We start from the raw sequence: 27,327 nt of genomic DNA, 5'->3' as shown, positions 1-27,327 counted from the left end.
TCGGTACACGGTGCTCGCACCGAAAATGTTGTTTATTGTCACCATGGTTACCCAGGTTAATGTGAATGGGAGAGTTAAGGCGGTCCGCCAAAGTTATTTATATGTAAACACGGGAGAAAACCAGAGGAGTGTCCCGCGCGACCGCACCGCGAGCCCGCTCGTTAGGTGGAGCGCTCGTGAAGCAGAGTCAGTGCGCTCCTATGCTCTGTGCAAACGTGTTGTAATGCTCCAATCAAATCAGTTCTGTGAGATGTGAATGTTAATAGTTCTGTTAAAGTGACTGAGTAGATTAGCTAGTGTAACACAAGCACTCTGAGCAACTCTGTGTAGCTAACAGAGGCATTCATGGGTTGATTCAACAAGCTGTGTTTCATGATGCACTAAATAGTGATTTTGCCAGTAAATTACTGGAGGGAACAAATGTAATGTATTTACCAATGCTGTTATTGAATAGAACTGTTTAGCCAGTAAGACACTGCAGAAGACAATGTGATGTGTTTATTGATATGATAAAAGGATGTAGCTGTTATGGAAAGAAGTGTGAACTTGAGAAACTGAACCAGTTAAAAAGAGTATATTTCACTGATGTTGTGAAATAAGTAAATGTAATTGATGTGAATGAGGAACCAGCTGAACAGTATATTGAAAGCTCATGTTTAGTGTTTTATAGCATTTATTTGTGTGAAATAAATCAGACTCAGACACGTTCTGGAGGAAAGCAGAGACGCATCGTGTCTTCCTTACTCTGCTCTTCACCTGCTTTTACAGGTAACATATTTGTCATCGAGGTCTTCATCCTTGGGACCCGTAACATAGTAACTTCTTCATTGTTATACTTCTATAGTTTTCCCATTTTGTGAGCTGTGGATGTGGAAAGTGTCTCAGTGACACATCCACATGAAAACGGCGTTACCTTCGTTCATTTGCACGTCAACTGAACGAGCTGTTTGGACTTTAACGTCACAGCTGATGCTTCGATACTCGAACTCAAGAGTTCAGCTTCCACTCAGAGGTACAAGTACACACAGCAAAGATAAACGTGTACACAAGGTGGAACCCACAAGTGCACAGCTCCAACCAGAGATGGGCAGTAATCTGATTACTTTTTTCAAGAAACGAGTAAAGTGAGGGATTACTATTGCAAAAAAGGTAATTAGATTACTGTTACTTTCCCGTAAGCACGCTGCGTTACTGCGTTACTAAAACCGCAGCTGTGTGCAGATGAACAATGGATAATCTATCGAGTGTGGAGAGAGTGTGAGCGTGCAGCGTTTAAAGCGTGGAAGCACTGACCTTACTTTGAGTTTGACTCTGTAAAAAGTGACAGAAACATTAGCATCCGCTGTTCACTGCGTGGGAAGACAACATGCTCACTCACTATGTGTTAATGGGCATGCTTATTTATAACTTTGATTAAATGTCATAAAAATAATTCCATGCCAGCTCACCATTGGTGATCAGGTAGTTTCTGTTCCAGTTCCAGTCCCATAAATCATGAAGCTTGCTGCCAGAAAAGCTTCAAATCTCCTTTGAAAGCTGTTTGTGGTCTTGATTGTGGGAGCTTCAGTTGTCTGACTCCAGCTGCCACACAGTGCTCACTGATATCATTTGCAAAAACCCCAGTGTGACAATATTTATCAGTGAAGCAGAAATCAGGAAGTGACGACTTTTCTTTGAACATTTGCTGAGGCTAAGCTGTGCTTTCTACCACAGTTGGGAATTTCCTGGTTTACAACAAATTATTGTGTCAACACCGCATAAGATTTCAAACTACAGGAAAATCACTGGAGTTATAAGAGGCAGACAACGACACACACACCACATGCATGCTGTTGCTATTTATTGTGGATTAACCTGTCAAGGGCAAGAACAAAATAATTCTGCCTCAAATACAGGAAATCATAGCTTTCCTGTATTTCCTCCATTGTTGGCATGCTGGTTAGTGCTGTTGCTCCACAGTAAGAAGGTCCTGGGCTAAATTATCCATGAATGTAAACGGCTGTGTGTTTCTATCTGATAGACTGGTGAGCTGTCCAGGGTGTACCCTGCCTGGTAACCTATCACTTCAGGGTTATTTCCCAGCCCTGCTGCAACCAGGATAGAGATAGGAGGATGGTAGTTGTTGTAGACCCATTCAATTTCAATTGAAGGATTAAAATGTTCCAGGAGCTCAGCTTACTCCATCTGAACATGTTTCAATCGTGTTTTATGAACACAACATGCAGCTTTACTGAATATGAAAAGGTTGTGTTGATTTAACTCAGTTGTTTAAGTTTCTGCCAAAGCAAAACCTTTGTGTGCAACCAGTGTCCACTATTGAATCAAGTAAATCCAACATGTTTTTGTCAGTGCAAAAGGAGTTACGGTGCCTGTATTCCTGCACAATATTGTCCCGGGAGGGAGGAAAACTTTCTGGTGAAGTTTTGGTTGATTTTTGGGTTTTGCTTGACACTAGGTTGATTTTATCAGTGAGGTTTGGATTGTTTTCTTTCTCTAAGAGAGAGAAAGATGGTTTTATGCTTGGACATGTTTGCAATGGGCCCCAGTATTTGTTACTTTATTAGTATTTTATTGGTTGCGTTTGTTTGTGCTTTTGTTACAGTGCACTGAGATAAGAACATCTGAGAGGTGTGATCCACCGGTGGTGATATTTTGGTATTTTGTGAGTTCCCGATTTAACAAATCAGCTCTTTAATCCAGACCTGAGAGGTTGAACTTTAAAGCGCTATAAAATATTCTTACTGGAAACAGTGGCAAAGTGTTTTTCTCCATGATTATAATGGGCTTGGGAGAAATTCACTTATATGTGACATTGATCACATGAGAAGTCCTGAGCCTAAAAGGATTGCAGCGAGTCAATCCAGTCCAAAAACAAGGAGCTGTTTTCCTTTAAAATGATGACGTCATCTTGCTGGTGATGGAGGCTCGAATAGGTTGCGCGTGAGACTCCATTATCAGCAATATCTGGTATGAATGTGTGTGGATGTATGCATGTGACTGGACTGTGATGGACTGACGACTAAAAGTTTAACTGACTTGATACTGAGACAAAAACGGTGCCGACTTTAGGATTAGTGAATGTCCACAACAATTCACCCAGCCTGTAGAAGAAGGGTGGAGGTTTTGTCTTGCTTTGTTTGTGCAGGAGCAGAAGGATGACAGAGACTAAAGGGGGAGGCTGTAGCTTCACATGAGTGTGAGCTGCAGACTGAACCCTTTGGTTGCTAATGTTGAGTCACTGATGTTTGCATTAAGAAAATTGTGTTTTATTAGCTGTGTTTTAATTAAGGTATCACATTATATTGTTGGGAATGTTAAATGCTAAAGTGAAGAAAAGCTTTGATTTCACTCATGACTGAACATGTTATTATTAACCATAGCAGGCCACTGTAAAGAGTCAATTAACTGTTATAGAGGAAAAAAAGGCCAAAAACTCTGTTAATACCTATGAATAACAGGCAATGATAGACTTGTCACATTCAAAATAGAGATATGTAATAACAAACACGGGTCCGTGTCATTTAGGTTCTCCATTGAAATAGTCAATCATTTAGAAAAGTAGAATATATATATATATGTCTCAACGCTGTTTCTCAATAATATTAAAAACCTAAAAACTATTGTTGTGGAAGATAGAAGTCACTGTGACAGCCCTCTGACTGTGGAGGACGTTTGTAATCCTATTTCTGCACTTAAGGCCAACAAATCTCCCGGCACAGATGGTTTAACTGCAGAGTTTTATGAATCATTTTCTAATCTCCTGGCTCCGTTCTTACTGCAGCTTTTCATAGGAAGTGTAGAGAATAACATCCTCCCTCCTACTCTTACTCAGGGTCTCATAACACTTATTCCAAAGCCAAACAAAGACTTACTTCTTATTGATAATTGGAGACCCATCTGTCTGCTCAATGATGACTAGGGATGGGTACCGGTGTCATGGCACCGGTTCTGACATAAACGGTAGTAACCAGACCGAAAAGCAGCGCACATTTCGGTGCTTTATTTCGGTGCTTTTTTTCCTGAGCCTTGATACACTTCTAGCCAATCATTTTACGTTTCCGAGGATAGTAGGCGGGGCCAGGTACGTACGTTCTGTTAGAGCAGAGCTACCGATTAGAAATGCCCAAGACGAAGCGGTCAAAAGTCTGGCTGTACTTCACAGCAAAATATGCAAACTCAGCAGCCTGCAACAAGTGCTTTAAGCTGATACTGTGATACTGTCAAAGGAGGTAACACCTCAAATCCGATGAAACACCTGGCGACGCATAGCGGGTTTTTTAAAGCCGAGAAATGCACCGTATTTGATGGCAGCAGCAGCCGTTCTTCTCTGTTGTTCGCGTGTAATTTACGTTGAGTAGGCTAACCACGTTATTACATTAATGCATGTAAGGTGAACTAGCAAACATCATCATAGCTACATGCGGCTGTCTTCTTGTTTGATGGCAGATACTCCCTTCACCCTGGCCAAAAAGGCTAAAATGACCAAAGAAAAAGAGGGAAACAGTTAAACATGAGAGGTTTTTGGATAAAGTTTGTATTTTTTCCATTGGTTAAGCACTGCTTCCAGCTAAGAGTGATACCATATATCCCCCATAGCTGCAGAAAAGGCTAACATTGTTATCTTTTTACACAAAACCAGCTGAACATGAGAGGTTTTTGGACCAATTTTATGTTCTCCATTCTTTAAGCACCGGTTTGAGCACCGTTTGAGCACCGTTTGAGCACCGGCACCGTTTCAAAAGTACCGATTTGGCACCGGTATCGGATAAAACCTAAACGATACCCATCCCTAATGATGACTATGAGATTATGGCTTTAGTACTTGCTAACAGAATGAAAGAGTTCTTGGACACAATTATCGATGAGACACAATCAGGCTTTATGAGAAACAGACACCTTTCTAAGAACATGAGACTGGTTTTAGATCTACTTGATTACTCTGATTTGGTATCTGACTATAGCTTCATTCTCTTCCTGGATTTTTAAAAGGCTTTTGATACAATTGAACATCAATTTATTTTCCAGTCTTTGGAAAAATTTGGCATTTTTCTGTAAAGCTATCAAAACCTTGTACACGAATGGCAATAGCTCAATTAAAACGATTAAGACTCCATCCCGAGATTTGACCTGTTATACAAGGAATCAGCACAGCTGATAAGGAGCTCATCATCAGCCAGCTAGCTGATGACACCACACTCTTCTTGAAGAATGCAAATCAAATCCGTCCAGCCCTTAGTGTTATTAGTGATTTCTCTGAGGCATCTGCTTTATGTCGAAATCTAAAAAAATGTGAATTACTAGCAATTAAAGGCTGCACTGCAAATGCTCACTGTAACATTTCTGTTAAACAAGAAGTCACATATCCAGGACTGTTAACATCCAAAGACCAAAAGTCAAGATGCTTGTCAAACTTGTCAAACACTGTTGGGGAATTCTCAATGGTGCTTGGTGCCATACCCTCAGGGACTTTAATGTTATATAAAAACACTGACAGCTCAATATCTGCCTCAGTCACTCTCCCTGATCCAGCTGAGTCAGCAGTGGGAAAAATCTGCTTTTCACAGGAACTTGGTAACAGCAATAAGAGAATACGTAGTTTATTCCAAGAAGATATCATGTCTCTCCCATATATAGAATATCTTACTGGAACCGACATGTTCCAGATATCACCTGGAAGACAGTCTGGATGATCCCATAAATATCTAATTGTGAACAAGGTGAAGGAAATCTCATATAAAATTCTTCATAAATGTGACCCAGCCAGTCACTATATGGTGACATTTAAAAGAGACATAAATACTAATTGAACTTTCTGTGGGGATCATCCAGAAACTGTGGCACATCTCTTTTGGTTCCTCTACACAGAGATTCTGGAAGAATTTAGCAGTTTTGTTATTGTCCATATTTTAAGGGAGTTTTCTTTACGATGGGAAAATGTTTTATTCTTTTTCTTTAAGTTCCCCAGGAAGAATGATAAATGTTTTTTTATAAAAAAATTGTTAATACTTTTAGCTATTTTATATCCATAAATGTAAGTTTATTAATAAAACACCATATTTCTGCCTTTTTATAAGGATATGAATTGTACATACAATCAATTTCAGACTCAACCAACAAAAAGCCTCTCAGAACAATATTTATATTGTAACAGTTGCTATTGTAATGCAGTGTATCACCACATGGCGGCGCCTCCTGTCTCACGACTGGTGTCACCCCCTTTTTGTTCTTCTTCGCACTCCTCCTGTAATGGATGCTCCCGTGTGTACGCGAACTAGTGTGCTCTTTAGTAATGTGTGGTAGAGGTAGCACTTTTATTTTTGATATTGTAAATAAATGAGTACTTTTTGGAAAGTCAGAAGCTGTTTCTCATTCGCTATCCACCTGCACACCTCTGCGGCTGGCTTCATCTCCACTGCACGTTACAACTGGTGCCCGAACTTTTTCCCCTTGGACTTCAGACAATTTTTGCATCCCGCCGAGGATTCTTCTCTTCTAGCACGTGAACTGTCTCGGAAATCCCCCCAGTTTTGCGGACGCTCGGACGTTTTCTCCAGCCATGGCCGCAGCCTCAGCTCAGGTGGGACCCGACTAATTTCTGGATACCGTGGTGTGCCGCTGCTCCGCTTGGGAGAAAGAAAAAGAGAGAAGCTGACTCCGCGACGCGAATGGACTCCGTGGATTTTTTATTTGTTGTTGGTTTCGTCTTCTAAGGATTAATTCTTCTGTGGAGAGCCTGGACATGAACATTTCTGCTGGCTTTTCATTCCCCTTTCCCTCTGCTGAGACTGACTGTAGCACATGTAAGTGATAGCTTGGCCGACTACAACCGTTGGTGCTGGTCTTCGGCACAGTATAACGAAACGACTTAAAACTAATCTTGCATTGAGCTCTAGTGTTGCAGACATGCTATTGTAATAACATGGTTCTGATCACTCCAGTCTAATTTCAAAGTCAAAGTCAAAGTCAACTTTATTTGTCGATTCTGCCACATGTACAGGACATACAGAGAATAGAAATTGCGTTACTCTCAATCCCTAGATAAATAGCAAATGAACATTTAAATATATTTAAATATAAAAGTGATTAAAAATGCAAGTAAAATAATTAAAAAGTAAAAATTTAAATAAATACAATTTTACATATAACAAGAATGCTATACAATATACAATATAATGGGTAAGTGACATTGAGTGTAAACCAGGCAGAGTAGTGCAAATAGGCAAATAGTGCAAATGGAGATTTAGTAGTGTACGGTAAGAGAAAGTGTAACAACAAAGTCTTATGAGGTAATGGCAGTCCAATGCTCCACAAAGTGACTGGTAACTGGTGCAGGCCAGTGAGTGAGTCAGAGAGTGTGTGTGTGTTTGTGTGTGTGTGACAGAGTTCAGTGAGACCGTGGAGGAGAGAGGGGAGAGGGGGCAGAATCGGGAGGGAGTTAAGCTTCCTGACAGCCTGATGGATGAAGCTGTTTTTCAGCCTGCTGGTCCTGGCCTGGAGACTCCGCAGTCTCCTCCCCGACGGCAGCAGCTTGAAGAAGCTTTGCATTGGGTGCGTGGGATCAGCCGCTATGCAAAGGGCTTTTTTAGTGAGACGGGTGCTGTAAATGTCCTGGAGGGAGGGGAGAGAGACACAGTTGTTGGGCGAAATTTTATATGTGGTTTTTCTAAATTTAATCTTGAACGCATTTTTGCAGTTTTGTCTTTCTAGTCTGACCTAAGTGACTCTTTTACTGCTATATCAATAACTGCGCTGTGCCTTGGAGCGGCTTAATTTTTTTGAAATCGCAATGGCACACTGCCCAGATGACTCTGACTCAGACATGGAACTTACCTCGTTACCTATGTGCCAGATAGTTGAAAATGTGACTCCTAGCCTTAGCCAACAAGTGGTGGAGTTAAGAACTGAGGTGAATAAGCTTAGTGATTGTTTACGTGACTCACTGAACATACAGCAGAGTTTACTAAGGCAGTGGGACCAACTCACAACGGGGAACTCTCCCCCTCCTGCAGTCCCACAGTCTCCTGTTTTCCCAATGGCCACATCGACACCTCATGTTCATGTGATGGACAAAACTGAACCCACCAACAGTACCAATCCGTTCCTGCCCAGCAACCCATTTCAACCTACAAATCCTTTCCTCCCATCTCACTCACTTAAACTCAGCAGCACTTCCAGAGTGATTGCGGCAGCTTTACATCACGCAAAGCTGGAGCCTCCTGTGTATGCTGGGGACGGAAAAGTGCAACCTGAGGACTGGTTAAATGCAGTTGGCACATACAAAGCCTCATTGAACCTAACTGATGGGCAATTGCTAAACGAACTGCCACACTTTCTTGCAAAAGAGCCCGGGAAATGGTTCAAGGCACTGAGCTCCCACATCACATCATGGGCTCAATTCTGTCAACTGTTTAAGACAGTTTTTCTGCCCTCCGACAACCAAGAATGCATCCTGAGAGGAATTTTGGATCGTGTTCAGGCTCAGGATGAGCCACTCCCAACCTTTGTCGCCCACATGTTGAGTGAGTTTGACAAACTGAAGAGCCCCCCACCTGAAAAAGACAGAATTGACCTAATTAGTAAACATGCTCTCGAAAAATACAGAGTTGCCCTGTATGGCGCTAATGTCACTTCTGTAATGGACCTGCTGCTACGTGCTCATGAGCTTCACTCAGTGCTTGGACCACAAAGACCACAGCCTGCTTTATGTAGCAAAGACAACTATAAGCCTGAACCTTACTGCTTCAAATGCTCTCAGCCAGGGTTCACTACACGCACCTGCCCAAACTGTAACACCCACAACGAGCCTCGAACACCACTAGGCATGGCCCAGTCCAGCCATTGCCAGCACCTGGCCCCTCTGACCCTGGCCATGAAAAGGTGGAATTAAGCAGCACCACATCCCAGCCACAATACAGGCAGTCGGGAAACTACAGGGGGGGGGAGGACATTTCACAGAGGCCAACCTTCCCCCAATTACTAACGGAGCCTCACACGCCCGATTCACTACAGGGTGGACACAGTCTTGGACACTTGGAAGACAATTTTTCACAAGTCCACTGGAATACCCCACTAAGAACGAAAGTGAACTTCAATGCTTCATCTGTGGATGCTACCCTCGACACGGGTGCTTCCCTCTCGGCTGTACGAACAGATCTCGTTCAAGTAAATGACTCTTACCCTAGAAACACAAGTGAGTGGAATGGTCCTGCAGTTAACCTCGCCAATAATGCTCCCTGTATCCCTGTTGGTGTTATTTGGCTCAATATTCATGAACAAGAACTTTTACCAGCGTTTTGCCATAATACCAGATTTGTCCTCTCCTTTCATTCTGGGAATGGATTTTATGGCAAGAGCTTCTGTTTCTATTCACATTCCCACTAGACGAGTCTACATTGAGGACATCCCCTGCCCACTCGCAGACAATGAAGAGGACCTTCAAAATGATTACTCACATTCACCTGGAACACTGATGTCTTTGGACTTGGTTCGCTCCGACTTAACAGCCAAACTGTCTGAAGCAAGTCTCTCAGAGAACAACAAGGATGCTTTACTAAATCTGCTCAGCAAGTTTAGCTCCTTGTTTGATGGTCAACTTGGTCGAACGGCTCTCACTGAGCACGCCATAGAGACTGGCAATGCAACACCTGTCAATCTCCCACCCTATTGCACGTCACCTGCTAAGAAACGTGTGATTGAAGAACAAGTGCAACAAATGTTGAAGGACAACATCTTTGAACCTTCCACAAGCCCTTGGGCAGCTCCTGTAGTCATTGTAAATAGAGCGGCCATGGAACCAAGGTTTTGTGTGGACTTTCGAGGGCTCAACCAAGTTACCCGAAAAGACTCTTATCCCCTGCCTCGTGTAGATGAGTCTTTGGACTTTCTGGCAAGAGGAAAGTTTGTCTCGACATTGGACTTAGCGCGAGGCTATTGGCAGGTTGCTGTAGCAGAGGACTCGAAGCCTAAAACTGCCTTCATCTCTCACTGCGGTCTCTTCCAGTTTCGGGTGCTGCCCTTTGGGCTCTGCAACGCACCTGCAACTTTTCAGAGACTCATGAACTGTGTGCTTGCTGGCCTCATTTACAAAACGTGCGCAGTCTACCTGGATGACATTGTTATCGCCTCACCTACCTTTGAACAGCACTTAGTGGATCTTGAGGAGGTGCTGGGCAGACTCCAGGCTGCTGGCTTGTCATTGAAGCTCAAAAAGTGCCAATTCTGCCTCGATGAATTCACCTTTCTCGGGTACCGCATCACATCATCAGGTGTTAAGCCCGATCCGGACAAAGTAAAGGCGGTTAAGGAGTTTGATACCCCAACCTCAGTGAAACACGTCCGTCAGTTCCTTGGCTTGACTGGCTATTATCGACGCTTCATTCAGAATTATGCCCGCCATGCCGAACCTCTTCACGCCATCACCAGAAAGGACAATGCTTTCCACTGGGACGACAGCTGTCGAAGGGCCATGGACACTTTGAAGGATCATGTCACATCAGCCCCGATCCTGTCATTTCCAGACTTCAACCGTCCCTTTTCCATTCACGCCGATGCATGTGACATTGGTCTTGGGGCAGTGTTGATGCAAAAGGATGACAAGGGTCGTGAGTACGTTGTGGCTTTTGCTAGTCGCTCCCTTCACAAAGCTGAACTCCCCTACTGCACTTCAGAGAATGAGTGACTTGCTGTGATATGGGCTCTGGAACACTTCCGCCCTCGTCAAAACCCAACGGGCCGACTCGCCCGCTGGTCACTTCGTTTGCAGGACTTTGATTTCACAATAGTGCACAAACCTGGTGCACAGAACAAAGTTCCCGACGCACTGTCACGCAACCCTTTGCCTCTGACCTGTGACAGGCCGACTGATCTTTTACCAGATCATGCTGTTATGGGCAGCCTGGACATTCGTACTCTGCCCCCCGTCATTCTGGCTGACCGTTCACAATTCAGACAGCTGCAGTTAGACGATCATGTCACAGGTCCACTCCTCAGAGACATTGAAGCAGACTCTCTGAACAGCTCGGACAATGCCACCTTGTTACAGTATGTTGTGTATGACTCTCTTTTGTATCACAGAGAACCCAAGTCCACATGTGCTTTGCACCCTTTGAAAGAGCTGAAACTGTTTGCCCCTACTTCCATGAGAGGCACCTTGCTGGACTATTACCATGACCACCCCACAGCAGGTCACTTGGGTGTTTCTAAGACATTGGCTAGACTGCGTTTTAGGTTTTTCTGGCCCAAAATGGCAGCTGATGTGAAACGCTATGTGATTTCATGCTCAGTGTGCCAACTCACCAAGCCAAGTCAGAAAAAAGCAGCCGGTCTTATGGTTCCCATTGTCCCCCAGAAACCCTGGCAGTATGTGGGTGTGGATTTTGTTGGGCCACTTCCCCGCACCCCCACTGGTAATGCTTATTTGATCGTGTTTGTTGACTATTTGACTAAATGGGTTGAAGCCAGTGCTGTCAAAGAAGCTACATCTCAGGTAGCAGCTGGTAAATTCGTCACTGACATTTTTGCTAGGCATGGTACACCCACTTACCATGACAGCTATATGGAGAGGAATCTGTCTCCCAAGGCCCTACTTGGATATAGGGGGCCCGGCTCTCCAAGGCCGTGTTATCTCAGAAGGGTTCATCCAGACTCTCCTGTCGACTGGCTTTTCATCCCCTCGGTGAGTGGAATATATGAACGTGAAGGCTCTGATCCCGAGAATTTACGCCCTTTAATTCGAGAAACTCGAGCTTCTTCCAACAACAATGTTTTCACCCCGCTGTCTATGGCGCTCTTTAATGCCCGATCTTTGACGAATAAATCGTTTGTGCTTAACGATTTTATTGTTTCTAAAAATCTGGACCCGATCTTTGACGAATAAATCGTTTGTGCTTAACGATTTTATTGTTTCTAAAAATCTGGACTTCCTGTTTTTGACTGAGACCTGGCAACGGGGGTCGGATTATTCGGCTACTATTGAAATGTGCCCATATGGCTTCTCTGTCATTAGCCAGCCTCGAGGATCTGGTCGTGGAGGAGGCCTCGCGGTGGCATTTTGGAGCCGTTTTAACTGCCGTTCAGTGAAAGTTGGACACTTTCTGTCTTTTGAACTGCAGCTCATCAAAATCGGAAAGAAGGATCCTTTTTACTGTGCGTTGGTTTATCGCCCTCCTGGCCCAAACAGCTCGTTTTTAGCCGAGTTTAGTGATTTTCTGTCCTCTACTATGAGGTTGTCTAAATTGCTTCTTGTGGGGGATTTTAATATACATGTTGATGATGAGTCCGACCTCTTTGCTAGGGGTTTTACCAGCATCATGGACTCTTTTCATTTTATCCAACATGTATCTGGCCCCACACATAACAAAGGCCATACACTGGACCTTGTTTTTTCTTTGGGTCTGAATATTGATTATATTTATTCTAAGGACATTTTTATTTCTGACCATTATTGTGTCTTTTTTAATATGTCTTTTTATGAGCCTATGTCTCCTGTTCATCGGACAGTTATTTCCCGCACTTTAAACTCCTCCACAGCACAGAAGTTCTCTGATGTTTTTAATTTAACATTATCCCCACAAAACAATTTTTCTATAGATCTATTCAATTATCATTGTCTTTCGATCTTAGATGAAATCTGTCCGATTAAAATGAGACCTGTGCCTGTTTCCAAGTCTGTACCCTGGTTAAATGACAACATTCGTCTTATAAAACGTAATTGTCGTAAAGCTGAGCGGTTATGGAGGAAAACCCACTTAAATGTTCATCTCCTTTATTTAAAGGATCTTTTAGCCTCCTTTGACAATGCTATTAGAGTTGCGAGGGCTGCTTACTTTTCTCAGTTGGTTTCAAAGAGCAGAGGTAATCCTAAAGTTTTATTTGATACTATTACTAATATTATTACTCCTGCTCCACCTGCTGCTATTATTTCTTCTGTTGAAGATTGTGAAACTTTTCTTGCTTTCTTTTTAGAAAAAATTAGCAACATAAGGAAAAACCTGTCTTTTTCAGCGTCTGCGCTGTCTGTTCCCACGCCAGCTCGGCCTGTTGTTTTAGAAGGTTTTTCACCTGTTTCACTACCAGAGCTGGGAAAAATAGTTAGTGCAACAAAATTATCCTCTTGCTCTCTTGATTTTTTTACCTGCATCATTATTCAAAAATGTCTTTTACTCTACTGCTCCCTGTATTCTTACTATAATTAATACCTCCTTGGCCTCGGGCATAGTCCCTGCCTATTTTAAAACTGCTGTTATACATCCCTTGTTAAAAAAGCCTATGCTGGACCCATCTCTCACTAGCAATTATAGACCGATCTCAAAAATTCCGTTAATTGCTAAGATTCTAGAGAAGATCGTGGCTAAGCAGCTTACAGCAGTTTTAGATAAATATAGTATTTTCGACAAATTTCAATCTGGCTTTCGTAAAGTTCATTCCACTGAAACAGCCCTTCTTAGAGTTTCTAATGACATTTTGTTACAAAGCGATGCAGGTAAATGTTCTGTTCTCTTAATGTTGGATCTTACGTCGGCCTTTGATACTGTTGACCACTATATTTTACCTAACAGGCTGAAACACTGGGTCGGTGTCTCTGGGACTGCATTGAAATGGTTCTCCTCGTATCTCTCTGAACGATATTCTTCTGTGGCAGTTTCTAAGTATAGATCATCTTCTGCGTCCCTGTCTTTTGGTGTGCCACAAGGCTCTGTGCTAGGGCCATTACTGTTTCTAGTTTATTTACTCCCTCTCCAGCACATTTTGAGCCCTTTTGAGGATATTTGTTACCATTGTTATGCAGACGATATCCAACTCTATATATCTTTTAAACCGGAAGAGGCTTCTAAGCTGCGGCTTTTAAATGTGTGCTTGGAAACCATTAAAGGCTGGATGGCTGAAAACTTCCTCCAACTAAATGAAAATAAAACCGAAGTCCTCTTATGTGCCCCAGATAGACATATACCCAGTATAATAAATGCTCTTGGTCCTCTTTCAACGTTTGTAAAACCATCTGTCAGGAACTTAGGGATTATCCTTGATCCTGCTCTTACGTTAGATAGTCATGTTAAATCTCTTGTTCGGTCTTGCTTTTATCATTTAAGAAATATTTCTAAATTGAGCTCTATAATATCCTATACCGAACTGGAAATTGTTATTCATGCTTTTATCTCTTCACGACTGGACTATTGCAATTCCCTGTTTACTTGTCTAAACAAAGGTTCTTTGGAGCGTCTGCAGATCGTTCAGAATGCTGCAGCAAGACTTTTGACGAAAGCTTCTAAATATTCACATATAACACCGTTGCTTATGCAGTTACATTGGCTTCCTGTCGAATTTAGAGTCCATTTTAAGATTTTGGTTTTAACTTTTAAGGCTCTTCAACAACAAGCACCACCATATATTATTGAACTTTTACAGCCCTATGCCCCTAGTAGGTCTCTGAGGTCGAGTAGTCAGGGCCTACTTGTCATTCAGTGTACGAGACTGAAAACTAGGGGTGATAGAGCTTTTGCTACTGTGGCCGCCAGACTGTGGAATTCCCTTCCTCAGGACTTAAGATCTGCTGATTCATTGATTACTTTTAAAAAACAGCTAAAAACACATCTTTTTAAAACTGCTTTTTGCTAACTTTGTTTGTATTTTGTCTTTTTAATCTGTTATATCTTGTAAAGCACTTTGTGATCTCTATCTAGAAATGTGCTATATAAATAAAGTTTTACTTACTTACTTACCTCATTTCTGACAGAGGGTCTCCTTTTGTGAGTGAGCTTTTTGAACATGTTGTTTCTGCCTTAGGCTCGGTGCACAGACTCACTACGGCATATCACCCTCAGACAAATGCTACTGAACGCGTCAACCGGACTCTGAAAACTGCAATCCGCGCTTATGTAGGTGATAAGCACACATCATGGGACAAGTTTCTCCCTCAGATTTGCTTTGCTCTGCGCACCGCCCCCCATGACAGTACAGGTATGACTCCTGCCATGATGCTTTATGGTCGTGAGTTAGACACCCCGCTTGACCTTATCACTCAGCCTTCTACAGCAGGTGTTGATGAACCGGGTGTGCCTTACCCTGAGACTCTGAGAGCCTCCCTGCAGGAAGCTCACGACCACGCCAAAGCAGCTTTGGACTATAGCCATGACAGACAAAAACATTACTATGACTTGAGACATCGACATGCCACGTTTCGTGTTGGTGACCTTGTGAGGTCAGACGCTCAGTCTAACTTTACTGCTAAACTTGCACCACTGTTTCAGGGACCATTGTGTGTATCTCAGACTCAGTGATGTTAATTACAGGCTCACTTGGGTGGACTCCGGTGTGGATGCAGGTGTTTATCATGTTGTGAACATGCAACCGTTCCATACCTGGGACTCTCTCACTTCCAAAGAACATTCTGTTTCATTGCCTGCTGAGAGAGAGACCGGAGAGGGTCTGAACTCCCTGGCCCCCCTGCAGACACTGACATTGACTCTGAGCCATTCCCCTTTGATTTACTGGACATTGACTCTTCTTCTGGTGTGGGCGCTGTTCCAGAGAGTGTTTCACCCAGATCTGTCCAGCACCCAGCTGCTGGTGGACATTACAATCTCAGGCCCAGACGTTGCCCCAGAGTTACGTCTGGCTGGAGCAACAAAAGATGGACTAATGATTTTCACACAACCAGGCTTGATCTGAAGTGAAATGTTTTGGTTAAACCTGTTTGGTGCTGTCTTGTTGCATTGCTACTTTGAGTCATGATATGTAGATGTTTCTGTTTGCTCTACTTAATCCAGTTTTATGGCTCTTTCGTGCGTTAAGGTTCATTCTTGGCATTTACTTAGGAAAAAAAAAAGAACAAAAGAAAAAAGTGAAAAAAAACTAAGAAAACTGATTTTCCACTGTACATATTCGTCTTATTTTCACCAATTTCATTTTTAAATGGTCTTTTGCCCTGTGTGTGTGCACCAATCTTAGCTGTAACCTCTATGTATAGGGTATTGTTAGGTGTGGTGTGTGCTTTTTCAGCTGTGTACGGCTGAGGACAGCCTTTTTCTCACCAGGGGGGGACTATGTAACAGTTGCTATTGTAATGCAGTGTATCACCACATGGCGGCGCCTCCTGTCTCACGACTGGTGTCACCCCCTTTTTGTTCTTCTTCGCACTCCTCCTGTAATGGATGCTCCCGTGTGTACGCGGACTAGTGTGCTCTTTAGTAATGTGTGGTAGAGGTAGCACTTTTATTTTTGATATTGTAAATAAATGAGTACTTTTTGGAAAGTCAGAAGCTGTTGCTCATTCGCTATCCACCTACACACCTCCGCGGCTGGCTTCATCTCCACTGCACGTTACAATATGTTGATTTTTTTCGCCTACTCATATCATCATTTTTTTACTCCTGGTTCTGTATGTTCATGTTCTGTTCTTTTGTAAACTTCATCTGTTTGTATGTTGTATACTCATTGTGTTTCAATAAAGTTCGATTTAAAAAAAGATACGTTCTAAACGAAGCTTCAGACGTCACTGATCACGTGACTCTGGCCAAACGAATCAAGCCTCGACACGGTGCTTCTGAAGCAGCGCGTTGATCTTTCTGACACACGCACCGGAGCGTCAGCTTCAAGCGGACCATCACTACGTCTCACATCTAAAGGTGTCAAGGTAACTTTGAACTGAGTTCAGTCAATCTGGAGTTTTTCCAAGTTTTCTGTTGCTCTCTGTGAGAGAAGAGCGTTAAAGGCGGGGCTCTCCAGAGTCCAGCAAAACAGGAAACCACAGCTGGGTGTGTGTAAGTGTGCAAACCAATAGAATGCATCGTGGTGGGGGGGGCATCACGGGCAAGAAAAAAATAAAATAATCGGTCGTACCCATGCTTCCCCGACGTCATGCCAGCGCATATTGGGAAATTCGTAGGCACCGATCGGTTTTCTATCAGCCATTTGCTGGGAGTAAGGGCGCCCTCCGTTTGCGAGGTGCGCCTGCTGCTGGCGGCACAGGGAGGAGAGGGCGGGGCGGCGGGGAGTCTCTGGCTGGCTGGAGCGGCATCTAATAACCAACTCGCAAAACAAAATAAAAACAACAAACAGATATTATGATACAGACTTATAATCTGCACCGATGTTTTTTCTAAATTCTATAAAGTGAGCTCGAGAGCCCTCGGTGCGCCTGCGCGCTGCTGAAGTCAAAGTAAAATTTATTGTCATCTCCGCTACAGACAGTCCAGCATATAGAGAGACGAGACGACGAGGCTGCAGTTACAGCGGTGCAAGTAAACAAACAACAAATATAAGAAGAGTAAGAAAATAAATCTACACTTTAGGACTCGGGGTAAAGGATCAATAACAATTTAAATTTATAATTTACAGTTTGATGATTTAAAGTCTCACACAACCCGTCAAAAGGGGCGGGGCCGGCTGCTTCCACGTAGAGCACATTTCATTTATAATGATGTAAATCCAAGCCCATCATGGATTCACGATCTGAATCCTGGGTTGTGTGAAATCCCAGAAATGAACCTTAGACAAAGTGAATCTGTGAACTAAGGTGTAGGTCTGTTAGGTTAATTGTGCTGATCCTCGGGTTGGGGGATTTGTGTTTGTACTGGAGCGCAAAATTCAAACCAATGGAAGATGGACAACAAAAGTTCAAAGCCATCAGGTGCTCAGGTTAGAAAAAAGAGAAAAGATGCAGGTAAGCAGACGTGTGATTGGATAATGGCAGCTCATCCTGAACCAATCAGACTAAACTCCAAACAATACATTATGTTACAGATTTTAATATTAATTAGTCATTGTTACTTGTTGATTTGTCCTTTTCTCATTGTGTGACGAATTATGACGACTGTTTGGTAGCTGTTATTGTCTCTCTCTCTCTCTTCATGTGTGTTTCTCTGGTGAAACAATAGTTTTGTGTTAATGTTAGGGCTGCACGATTTTGCAAAAAATGAGAATCACGATTTTTTGGCTTAGAATTGAGATCATGATTCTCTCATAACAATAAATAAACATAAAACAACAAATGTCTCACGTTTTGTTGTTGCAGCAAAATGTTGTCCTGCTTGAAATTCCGTCTCCACCGTTGCTCGACGCTGCGTGTACAGAGCAGGTAGTGCAACAATAGAAAAATAGTTGCGGGACGGCACTGTGTAGCGTTTGTCTAGGGTGTTGATCGTTTTCCTAAATCCCTCGTTTTGCACAGAGTTGATGGAGCCATATCTTTGGTCAGGTGATAAGTGATAGCCTCCGTGATGTCTTTGTGCCTGCGGGAGTTCGACGTGTATAGGGAAGCGCTGTATAAGGTTCCCGTTATTGATGTTTGGGTGGTTGACCGGGACGGATTTTCTCCTGTCACTTTCTCGTCATCCCTGACGTGCTCTCCGTTGTTTTTTCCCTGCTAATTTTAGCATCACACGGCACAGCTTCTGTATCACGTGGTATAAGGCTCCGCCCTTGTCATTTGTTGAGCAGGAAGAGTGAGCGCTTGTTTTTATGCAGAGTACGTCCCGGATCAAAATGTGAAGTTTTACAAATCACCACTTCTTTAGTGAATATCATTTCAGTCTCAGACAACCTCGTTTCTCTTACAGAGGTTGAATGCACCTTCTGCGGATGGCGGTACCACACAGTGTGCGTGGACTTCCCCTGCACAGAAGGCAACTACAAATGCTGTGAATGCTAAATAAACAGAAACAAATGATCCCTGTTGTCTTTGCTTGATGATTGGTTTGAGTCTTGACAATCCACATTGCTGGCGTTGCATCTTTCAATGCCAGCAATGGCAGGTATCAGTGCTCAAACCTTTTGTGTTTGTTTCCAACAAGTTGCCCACCCCGGGAAACAAAAATGTGTTCTTTTACTTGTCAGATGAACATATGAGACACTTTGACTCTTCAGTGCAGTGTGGAGCCTAACAAAGATCTGTTTTGTGTCCCAGCTGATCAGCAGGAGGAGGAGAGTCTGACGGAGCAGCAGAGGAACATTTTCAGCTACTTGGACTCAGCTCAGCCACTACAGAGGAAACAATGAGCTCAACACAGAAGGTGACAGACAGAGCAGGACCATATGACCAAAGATATTTATCACCATATACATTTGAACATTTGCCATAACGATGTAGCTGACGATAGAATTGACACCAGACAAAATACTTTACAGCTGCACAACTTTATTAAAAAGCCATCAATGTATTTTCACTGAAACAAGCAGCTGTTGTTTATGTGCATTAAAGTTATATAAAAATGTAACAGTGCAAATGCAAATTCCTCGCTGACAGTTTAACCAAAAGGCGTTTCCAGTGGAAACTGGCCAACACATCCTGAGCATAACCATGTATAATATCCACTAAACTTCAGAAGAGGTTATACAGTCGTGGCCAAAAGGTTTGAGAATTGCATAAATATTGGAACCTGGAGAAGTTGCTGCTTAAGTTTTTATAATAGCATTTTGCCTGCACTCCAGAATGTTATGAGGAGTGATCAGATGAACTGCATCGTCCTTCTTTGCCATGAAAACGAACTTAATCCCCAAAAAGCCTTACCACTGCATTTCATTGCTGTCATCAAAGGACCTGCTGAGACCATTTCAGTGATCGTCTTCTTAACTCAGGTGAGAATGTTGGCGAGCACGAGGCTGGAGATCATCATGGCTGTATCCCGATTCAGGTTCTGCAGCTTTAAAGTCCTCAAGGGCCGCGTACTCAAAGACCGCTAAGGCCGAAGTGCGAGGCTCGTAGGCTCGTGAAATGGGACGTCTAGCCTCCGTCGCGCTGCCCAGGTTGCCTAGCAACCATGATACTAACAGCTGGAAACGTTTCATACAGCTTTGTTTGACAGAAATGAAGGAGAACATATTTAGTTCATTTGTTTCTACATGAGCTCTGTGTGATTTGATGAGTATCTGAGGCTGAGACCACAGGACTGTGAAACATGATTGTTGGGCTTCATTTCTGTGCTGCTGGCTCTTCCTCCTCCTCTTCCTCACACACTGCTGAGTTTGTCCTGGTGGATCATCAGGGCTGCAAAGCCTCACAGATGATGTGCAGCAGTGGCTCCCTCAGTCTGTCCTCACTCTGGACACTTGCAGTCGTCACACATGGAAATCAAATGTGTGATAAGCTGCAGGATTCAAACACAAGTGTAACTTATAAACACATGTTCATACTTTTATTCCACAATCAGAGAGAAAGAAACAGAGAGAGAGTGCAGGACAGACAGACAGGTGACAGTCTCAGGTGTACACACTGCTACACAACAGCACCAGAGAAGCAGGATTTAGTGTTTGTGTTATTACGAGTGTAAACAAGAAGAGTTCCAGATGGTGCAGTGGACACATGTGTGACTGCTGTGATTAAAGCATCTTTCTTTCAGCTTAACGAGTGAACCGTCAGCTCATTCAAACACACGTTAAAGTGCGTTTGGCTCGACACCACCGAACAGAGGCAGCAATATAACACAGCTAACATTAACAGTCAAAGTCAACTTTATTTGTCAATTCTACCACATGTACAGGACATACAGAGAATAGAAATTTCGTTACTCTCAAACCCTAGATGAAATAGCAAAAGAACATTTAAATATAAGAGAGTGATTAAGAAATGCAAGTAAAATAATTAAAAAGTAAAAATTTAAATAAATACAATGCGATTATACCAAGAAAGATATACAATATACAATATACAATAGTCAAGTAAGGGTAAATGACATTGAGTGTAAACCAGGCAGAGTAGTGTAAATAGGCAAATAGTGCAACTGGAGATTTAGTAATGTACGGTAAAAGATAGTGTAACACAAAGTCTTATGAGGTAATGGCAGTCCACTGCTCCACAAAGTGACTGGTAACTGGTGCAGGCCAGTGAGTGAGTCAGAGAGTGTGTGTGTGTGTGTGTGACAGAGTTCAGTGAGACCGTGGAGGAGAGAGGGGAGAGGGGGCAGAATCGGGAGGGAGTTTAGCTTCCTGACAGCCTGATGGATGAAGCTGTCCTTCAGCCTGCTGGTCCTGGCCTGGAGACTCCGCAGTCTCCTCCCTGACGGCAGCAGCTTGAAGAAGCTTTGCATTGGGTGCGTGGGATCAGCCGCTATGCAAAGGGCTTTTTTAGTGAGACGGGTGTTGTAAATGTCCTGGAGGGAGGGGAGAGAGACACCAATGATCCTCTCTGCAGCTCTCACTATGCGTTGGAGGGTTCTATGACAGGACGCATTGCAGGCTCCAAACCACACAGTGATGCAGCTCGACAGGACGCTCTCGATGGTGCCTCTGTAGAAAGTGTACATGATGGGGGCTGGTGCTTCTGCTCTTCTTAGTTTGCGGAGAAAGAAGAGACGCTGCTGTGATTTCTTGGCCAGTGCTGTGGTGTTGTACGTCCAGGAGAGATCCTCTGTGATGTGCACACCCAAGAACTTGGTGCTGCTCACTCTCTCCACAGATGGTCAATGGTCAGAGGAGCATGTTGGGTGTGCATTCTCCTGAAGTCCACAACAATCTCCTTCGTCTTCTCCACATTCAGAGAGAGATTGTTGTCAGCACACCACGTGGCCAGGCATCTCACCTCACTTCTGTAGTCGGTCTCATCCCTGTTGCTAATGAGACCCACCACCGTTGTGTCGTCCGCAAACTTGATGAAGAGGTTGGAGCTGTATGATGGAGTGCAGTCATGGGTCAGCAGAGTGAAGAGGAGGGGGCTCAGCACGCATCCCTGCGGGGCCCCCGTGTTTAAAATGATGGTGCTGGATGTATTACTGCCAACCCGTACTGCTTGAGGTCTTCCGGTGAGGAAATCCAACAGCCAGTTGCACAGTGAGGTGTTGAGCCCCAGCTGGACCAGTTTTTGAGTGAGCTGTTGGGGGATTATAGTGTTGAATGCTGAACTGAAATCTATGAACAGCATTCAAGTGGAGTGCAGTGGAGATGGCATCATCGGTTGAGCGGTTGGGCCGATACGCAAACTGGAAGGGATCCAGGGAGGGGGGCAGGACAGTCCTGATGTGTTGCATGACTAGTCGTTCGAAGCACTTCATCAGGATGGGAGTAAGTGCAACAGGACGGTAGTCATTAAAGCAGGAGGGAGATGACTTTTTTGGAACCGGAATGATTGTGGTGGCTTTAAAACATGTGGGGACGACAGCCTGGATGAGTGATATGTTGAAGATGTCTGTGAAGACATCAGTGAGTTCCACTGCACAGTCTCTCAGTACACGACCAGGAATGTTGTCAGGACCCGGAGCTTTACGTGCATTGATCCTGCTGAGGGATCTCCTCACGCTGTCCGGGGACAGAGTCATCACCTGGTCACCAGGAGGGGGTGGGGTCTTCTGTGCAGTGGTGCTGTTTTGGACTTCAAAGCGAGCAAAGAAAGTGTTCAGCTCGTTCAGCAGGGGGATAGTGCTATCACAGGTCTGTGGTGGTGCAGTGAATCCTGCTTGTGCCGTGATGTTCAGGACTGCAAACCGAGCAGCATCACTGACTTTCAGCTTGTTGTGTTTGTGGATATATGAGTGAGTTTAATTATCCACAAAATCATCACATTCTCTGTCAGATTAAGGTCGACTATTGAACGGCGTATATTTTAAAGGCTTTAAAACCAAGTTAACGCTGAAAGTACAAACATCACTAATGTCACATAACTCTGCCGACAAGGCATAGCTATGGCTATGAAATGCTCTTTGTGTATCACTTCTTCATTATGAAAGATGTCATTAATGCACTAGTAATGTCTCATCTGGAGTATTGTTCAATCATTTGGTCAGCAGCTAATAAGACAGATCTTAACAGACTTCAGTTAGTCCAGAATAAGGCGTCCAGATTAGTGTGAAGATGTTCATACTATACTAATATTGATAAAATGCATAATAACCTTTCTTGGCTTCCTGTACAGGCTAAAATATTCTATGGCTTACTTGTAGTTCTAAAGAAAGCAATTCTGTTAAACACACCACATTTATTCTGCTCAGCTGCAGTATCCAGATGAAATACATCATCATATTACACAGTTTTCAACAAGCTGCAATTTAGTAAATGCTCGAGTTAAAAGTAACGTTTTGTAAAACTGTTACATTTAGAGAAACTTTTAAGTGGAATAAGTTGCCTTAAAAAATTAGAGAATTATTCAAAACTTCAATGAACACTTAAAAGCCGATTTACAGAGCTTTTAGTTGTTGTAAATATTGTAAGACATGATTTGTTTTTGAAATTTGTGTAATGTGCCTCAATGTTATTGATATTCATCATCAACATCATCAACTTTATTTATAATGCACTTTAAAACAACCACAGCTGACACAAAGTGCTGTACATTGGAACTGTAAAATAAAATTACATGAGCTATAAATAAAACACAAATAAAAGAAGAGTGAAATCATTAATTAAATAACTACTTCAATTAAAAGAGAAACTGAGTCTCACTGAGGTTAAAAGCCAAGGAATAAAAGTGGGTTTTAAGACGTGATTTAAAAGTGGACAGTGAAGGGGCCTCTCTAACGTGCATGGGCAAATCATTCCATAACTTTGGAGCCACAATAGAGAAGGCCCCGCCCCCTCTGAGCTTCCTCCTGGATCTCGGTACCTCCAGGAGCAGCTGGTCAGCTGACCTGAGAGACCGACAGGGTGTGTGGGGATGAAGAAGCTCAGAGAGGTAAGGCGGGGCAAGACTGTGAAGGCATTTAAAAACAAACATAAGAATTTTAAAATGAACTCTAAAAGACACAGGCAGCCAGTGCAGAGAGGCTAGCACGGGGGTTATATGCTCTCTTTTTTGAGTCCCTGTTAGGAGTCGTGCAGCCGCATTTTGAACCAGCTGCAGACGTGAGAGCAACGACTCACTGACCCCCACATAAAGTGAGTTACAGTAGTCCAGGCGGGAAGAAATAAAAGCATGGATCACTGTTTCAAGGTGCTGCCTCGAAAGAAAAGATTTTACTCTTGCCAGTCGCCTTAAATGATAAAAACCGGACTTCACCACTGCTCTGATTTGGTTGTCCAATTTAAAATCACTGTCCAACTTAAAACCAAGGTCAGTAACCACAGATTTAAAATAGACTTCCAGGGATCCTAAAACAACAGGGGAGGACTCACAGGGACCACTGGGTCCAAACACCAACAGCTCTGTTTTCTTTTCATTAAAATTTAAAAAGTTTAGAGCCAACCAAGCTTTAATGTCATCTAGACAAGTCAAGAGAGGTTTTATGGAGATGCCATCCATGTGTTTTAGTGTCAAATAAAGTTGGCAGTCATCGGCATAACAATGAAATGAGATCCCATGCCTTCTAAGGATAGAACCCAGAGGCAATAGATACAGTGAAAAGAGCAGTGGCCCTAAAATTGAGCCCTGTGGGACGCCGCATGACAGAGGAGCAGAAGACGATTCGTAACCGAGAAGGCTGACAGAGAAATATTATTATTATTATTATTATTATTGATTGCTTATATTTGAACAATTGTGAAACCTCACTGTGGATGTAAGAGTGAAATTATGTGGATATCTTGAATCCACTTCATTGTGTAATATTTTATGTGAGTATTTGACGGAAGACGAGCAACATCTGTTGTGGAAGCTAACGGGGTTCCTTTAGAATAAACAAACATAGGATTTATTATCACTGAATAATTATGTATAAATCTATACAAATTATAGAAATATGTAATAGGAAACAACAAAATAATCTAAATTATAAAGTAGTGTGTGTGTGTGTGTGTGTGTGTGTGTGTGTGTGTGTGTGTGTGTGTGTGTGTGTGCATGATTTTAGTGTTTGAACAGTCATGAATTATCTTTAACAGCAGGTTGGATGTAATGTGTTAGAACTACCAGCAGGTGGGGATAAGAGACCTTTAAGGTGTTTGGTGCCACGCTCCACCTTCAGGTTTAAAACTAGTGTTAATGGAGTTTGAAGGTTGAGTTTGTTCCACGACTGCATTTCACTCACTGCCTCTGTTTGTATCTCTGTCACTGCAGGACCAACATAGAGCCAGAAGTCAGCGCTCTCAGGAGGCCGACAAACCTCACAGAAGAAAGGGAGAGAGAAAACACACCTGTGACGAGTGTGGGAAGGGTTTTACTGTGAGGGCTTCACTAAAACGGCATCAGGTCATCCACACTGGAGAGAGACCGTTCAGCTGTGACTTGTGTGGGAAGGGTTTTACTGTGAGGGCTTCACTAAAACAGCATCAGGTCATCCACACTGGAGAGAGACCGTTCAGCTGTGACTTGTGTGGAAAGTCTTTTTCCTTGAAGGGTTACCTAAAACAACACCAACTCATCCACAGTGGAGTTAAAGCGTACAGCTGTGATCAGTGTGGCAGAGCTTTTACTCAAAGTAGCCACTTACAGAGGCATCTAGTTACCCACTCTGGAATTAAGCCATACAGCTGTGACTTGTGTGGGAAGGGTTTTACTCTGAAAGCTTCACTAAAACAGCATCAGGTCATCCACACTGGAGAGAGACCGTTGAGCTGTGACTTGTGTGGAAAGTCTTTTTCCTTGAAGGGTTCCCTAAAAACACACCAACTCATCCACAGTGGAGTTAAAGCGTACAGCTGTGATCAGTGTGGCAGAGCTTTTACTCACAGTAGCCACTTACAGAAGCATCTAGTTACCCACTCTGGAATTAAGGCATACAGCTGTGACATCTGTGGAAAAACTTTCAGCCAGAGAGGGTACCGAAATACACACCTACGCATTCACACCAGACATGATGTGTACTGCTGTGAACAGTGTGGCAAATACTTTACAACAGACGCACAGTTACAACGACACATGTTTACCCACACTAAGGAGAGACCTTATCGATGTGACCTGTGTGAGAAGACTTTTAAATCTCCACATCACCTGAGAGAACACCAACAGATCCACACCAGAAAGAGACTCTACAAGTGCAGCTACTGTGAGGTATGTATTTATATTGTTATCTTGTCATTTTAGCCTGACTGTTTGGAACAACTCTGCTCATTAAACTGTGTTAGCATGTTAGCAATTCTACTGCATGGAAAAGCAGCTCTGAGTGATTATTCAGATTTTCCTTTCAGTTATGATTTTAGTATTACTGTAGTATTATGGTGGTAGTATTGTAGTTATTGCAGCCCAGTAAACTGAGTGTGTTAACTGAAACAGTCAAATGTAGTTGGACGTCTGCAGAGATGCTCTTTATTTCAGGCGACGTTCAGGATACAAATGTTGAAGGACTGACTTACACTGTCTTTGTGTCTTTGTTTAGAAGCAGAGCGACACAGATGGATCCAGTTCTCAACCCTGTCATCACTGTGGTGGTGGGAAAGACTTTCATTGTGACCTCTGTGGAAAAACTTTCAGTCAGCAAAAGACCCTAAAAGTACATCAACGTAGACACACTGGAGACAAACTGAAATACTGCAAAGAATGTGGGAGAAGCTTCACCACATCAAGTGATTTAAAACAACATGAACTGATTCACAGTGGGGTTAAAAAGCACGTCTGTGATCAGTGTGGGTCATCCTTCACCACTGCAGATCAGCTTAAAACACACAAACGAGTCCACACAGGAGAGAAACCACACAAGTGCAGACACTGTGACAGAAGCTTCTCACATTCAAGTACTTGTAACAGGCATGAACGTGCACACATGGAAGGAAACTACAGCTGTGACCAGTGTGACAAGAGCTTCAGGAATCTCAGTTCATACTCTGAACACAAACGATCCCACGTTACTAATAAACTGTTTCACTGTTACCAATGTGCCCAAACATTCACCTCATTGTCTGCTCTGTGCAAACATCAGCGCGATCACTCAGGGCTGAAATCACTCCCATCACTGGATCACAGTGAATCTGAAGACACAGAAAGATCCTCTGGTTTCTGTGTCAGACTCAAAAAGCTTGAGATCAGGCTCCACAGAGTTCAGATAGAATCATTTAAACTTGTGTTGAACTGAACTGGTTGCTGGGCTGAACTTCTACATAATACAGATCTACATGGGATCTTCTTTTCTGTTGTTTTACTGAGTCAGTTTTGTCCTTTTTTCTCTGTCCTGGTTTTGCTCGTCTGTAAATGATTGAAACTCAGTCAAATAGTTCATTGTTCTCCAGCAAAACGTTTTGGAAACTCATGTTTAACCTTTAAAACTCTGACATGTTTTAGCACACAAGGCTTCATCGGGGAGTTCACTCATGATTGGACCATGAGAACAAAGGTTTTTAGTTCTTTCAAAGAGAGTCTTGGAGATGTTGATGTTTCTGTTTTTCTGAAACCACCTGAAAGAAAAACTATTTTTCTTGCTTTATGTAGTGTGGAAGTTTTTAATGTTTCTTCATCTGTGATGTTCTTGAATGTGTTCACATGAAGATGGTACAAATAAACTGTCCTTTCAGCTTTAGCTCCTAATTTATTCATTATTTATG

General features: G+C 43.0%; 3 protein-coding genes across 4 annotated transcripts in view; 2 read left to right on the top strand and 1 right to left on the bottom strand.

Annotated features, from left to right (window-relative positions):
• The window catches only part of LOC146577017 (protein NLRC3-like), a 543,118-nt gene that overhangs the window by 280,320 nt on the left and 235,471 nt on the right, over positions 1–27,327 (bottom strand). The gene's annotated exons all lie outside the window — the stretch shown is intronic.
• Positions 703–27,302, top strand: LOC146577023 (uncharacterized). Of its 2 annotated transcripts, XM_085268172.1 has the most exons (4): positions 703–768; positions 18,902–19,007; positions 24,911–25,843; positions 26,169–27,302. In XM_085268172.1, the coding sequence occupies exons 2-4, from the start codon at positions 18,990–18,992 to the stop codon at positions 26,859–26,861; spliced, it is 1,644 nt and encodes a 547-aa protein (XP_085124298.1). In that variant the 5' UTR covers positions 703–768; positions 18,902–18,989; the 3' UTR covers positions 26,862–27,302. The 2 variants fall into 2 exon arrangements, with proteins under 2 accessions (XP_085124298.1, XP_085124297.1); XM_085268171.1 differs by lacking the exon at positions 703–768 and having other exon boundaries at positions 18,804–19,007.
• LOC146577024 (uncharacterized) lies at positions 7,787–9,143 on the top strand. Its single transcript, XM_085269396.1, has one exon. The coding sequence runs from the start codon at positions 7,787–7,789 to the stop codon at positions 8,885–8,887; it is 1,101 nt and encodes a 366-aa protein (XP_085125522.1). The 3' UTR covers positions 8,888–9,143.

The sequence above is a fragment of the Mchenga conophoros genome, linkage group LG3, assembly GCF_057382185.1.
Source record: "Mchenga conophoros isolate Kocher_MC1m ecotype Shallow Benthic linkage group LG3, M_conophoros_male_GT1.1, whole genome shotgun sequence".
Lineage (NCBI taxonomy): Eukaryota > Metazoa > Chordata > Actinopteri > Cichliformes > Cichlidae > Mchenga > Mchenga conophoros.
This window is presented reverse-complemented; position numbering and strand designations above follow the sequence as displayed.

What these genes read in the sequence shown, in the direction of transcription:
- LOC146577024 (XM_085269396.1), top strand. Translation starts at nt 7,787, where the DNA reads ATGGCACACTGCCCAGATGACTCTGACTCAGACATGGAACTTACCTCG.
- LOC146577023 (XM_085268172.1), top strand. An exon ending in ACAAGTGCAGCTACTGTGAG is followed by an intron (nt 25,844 to 26,168) that starts GTATGTATTTAT and finishes GTCTTTGTTTAG; the next exon opens with AAGCAGAGCGACACAGATGG.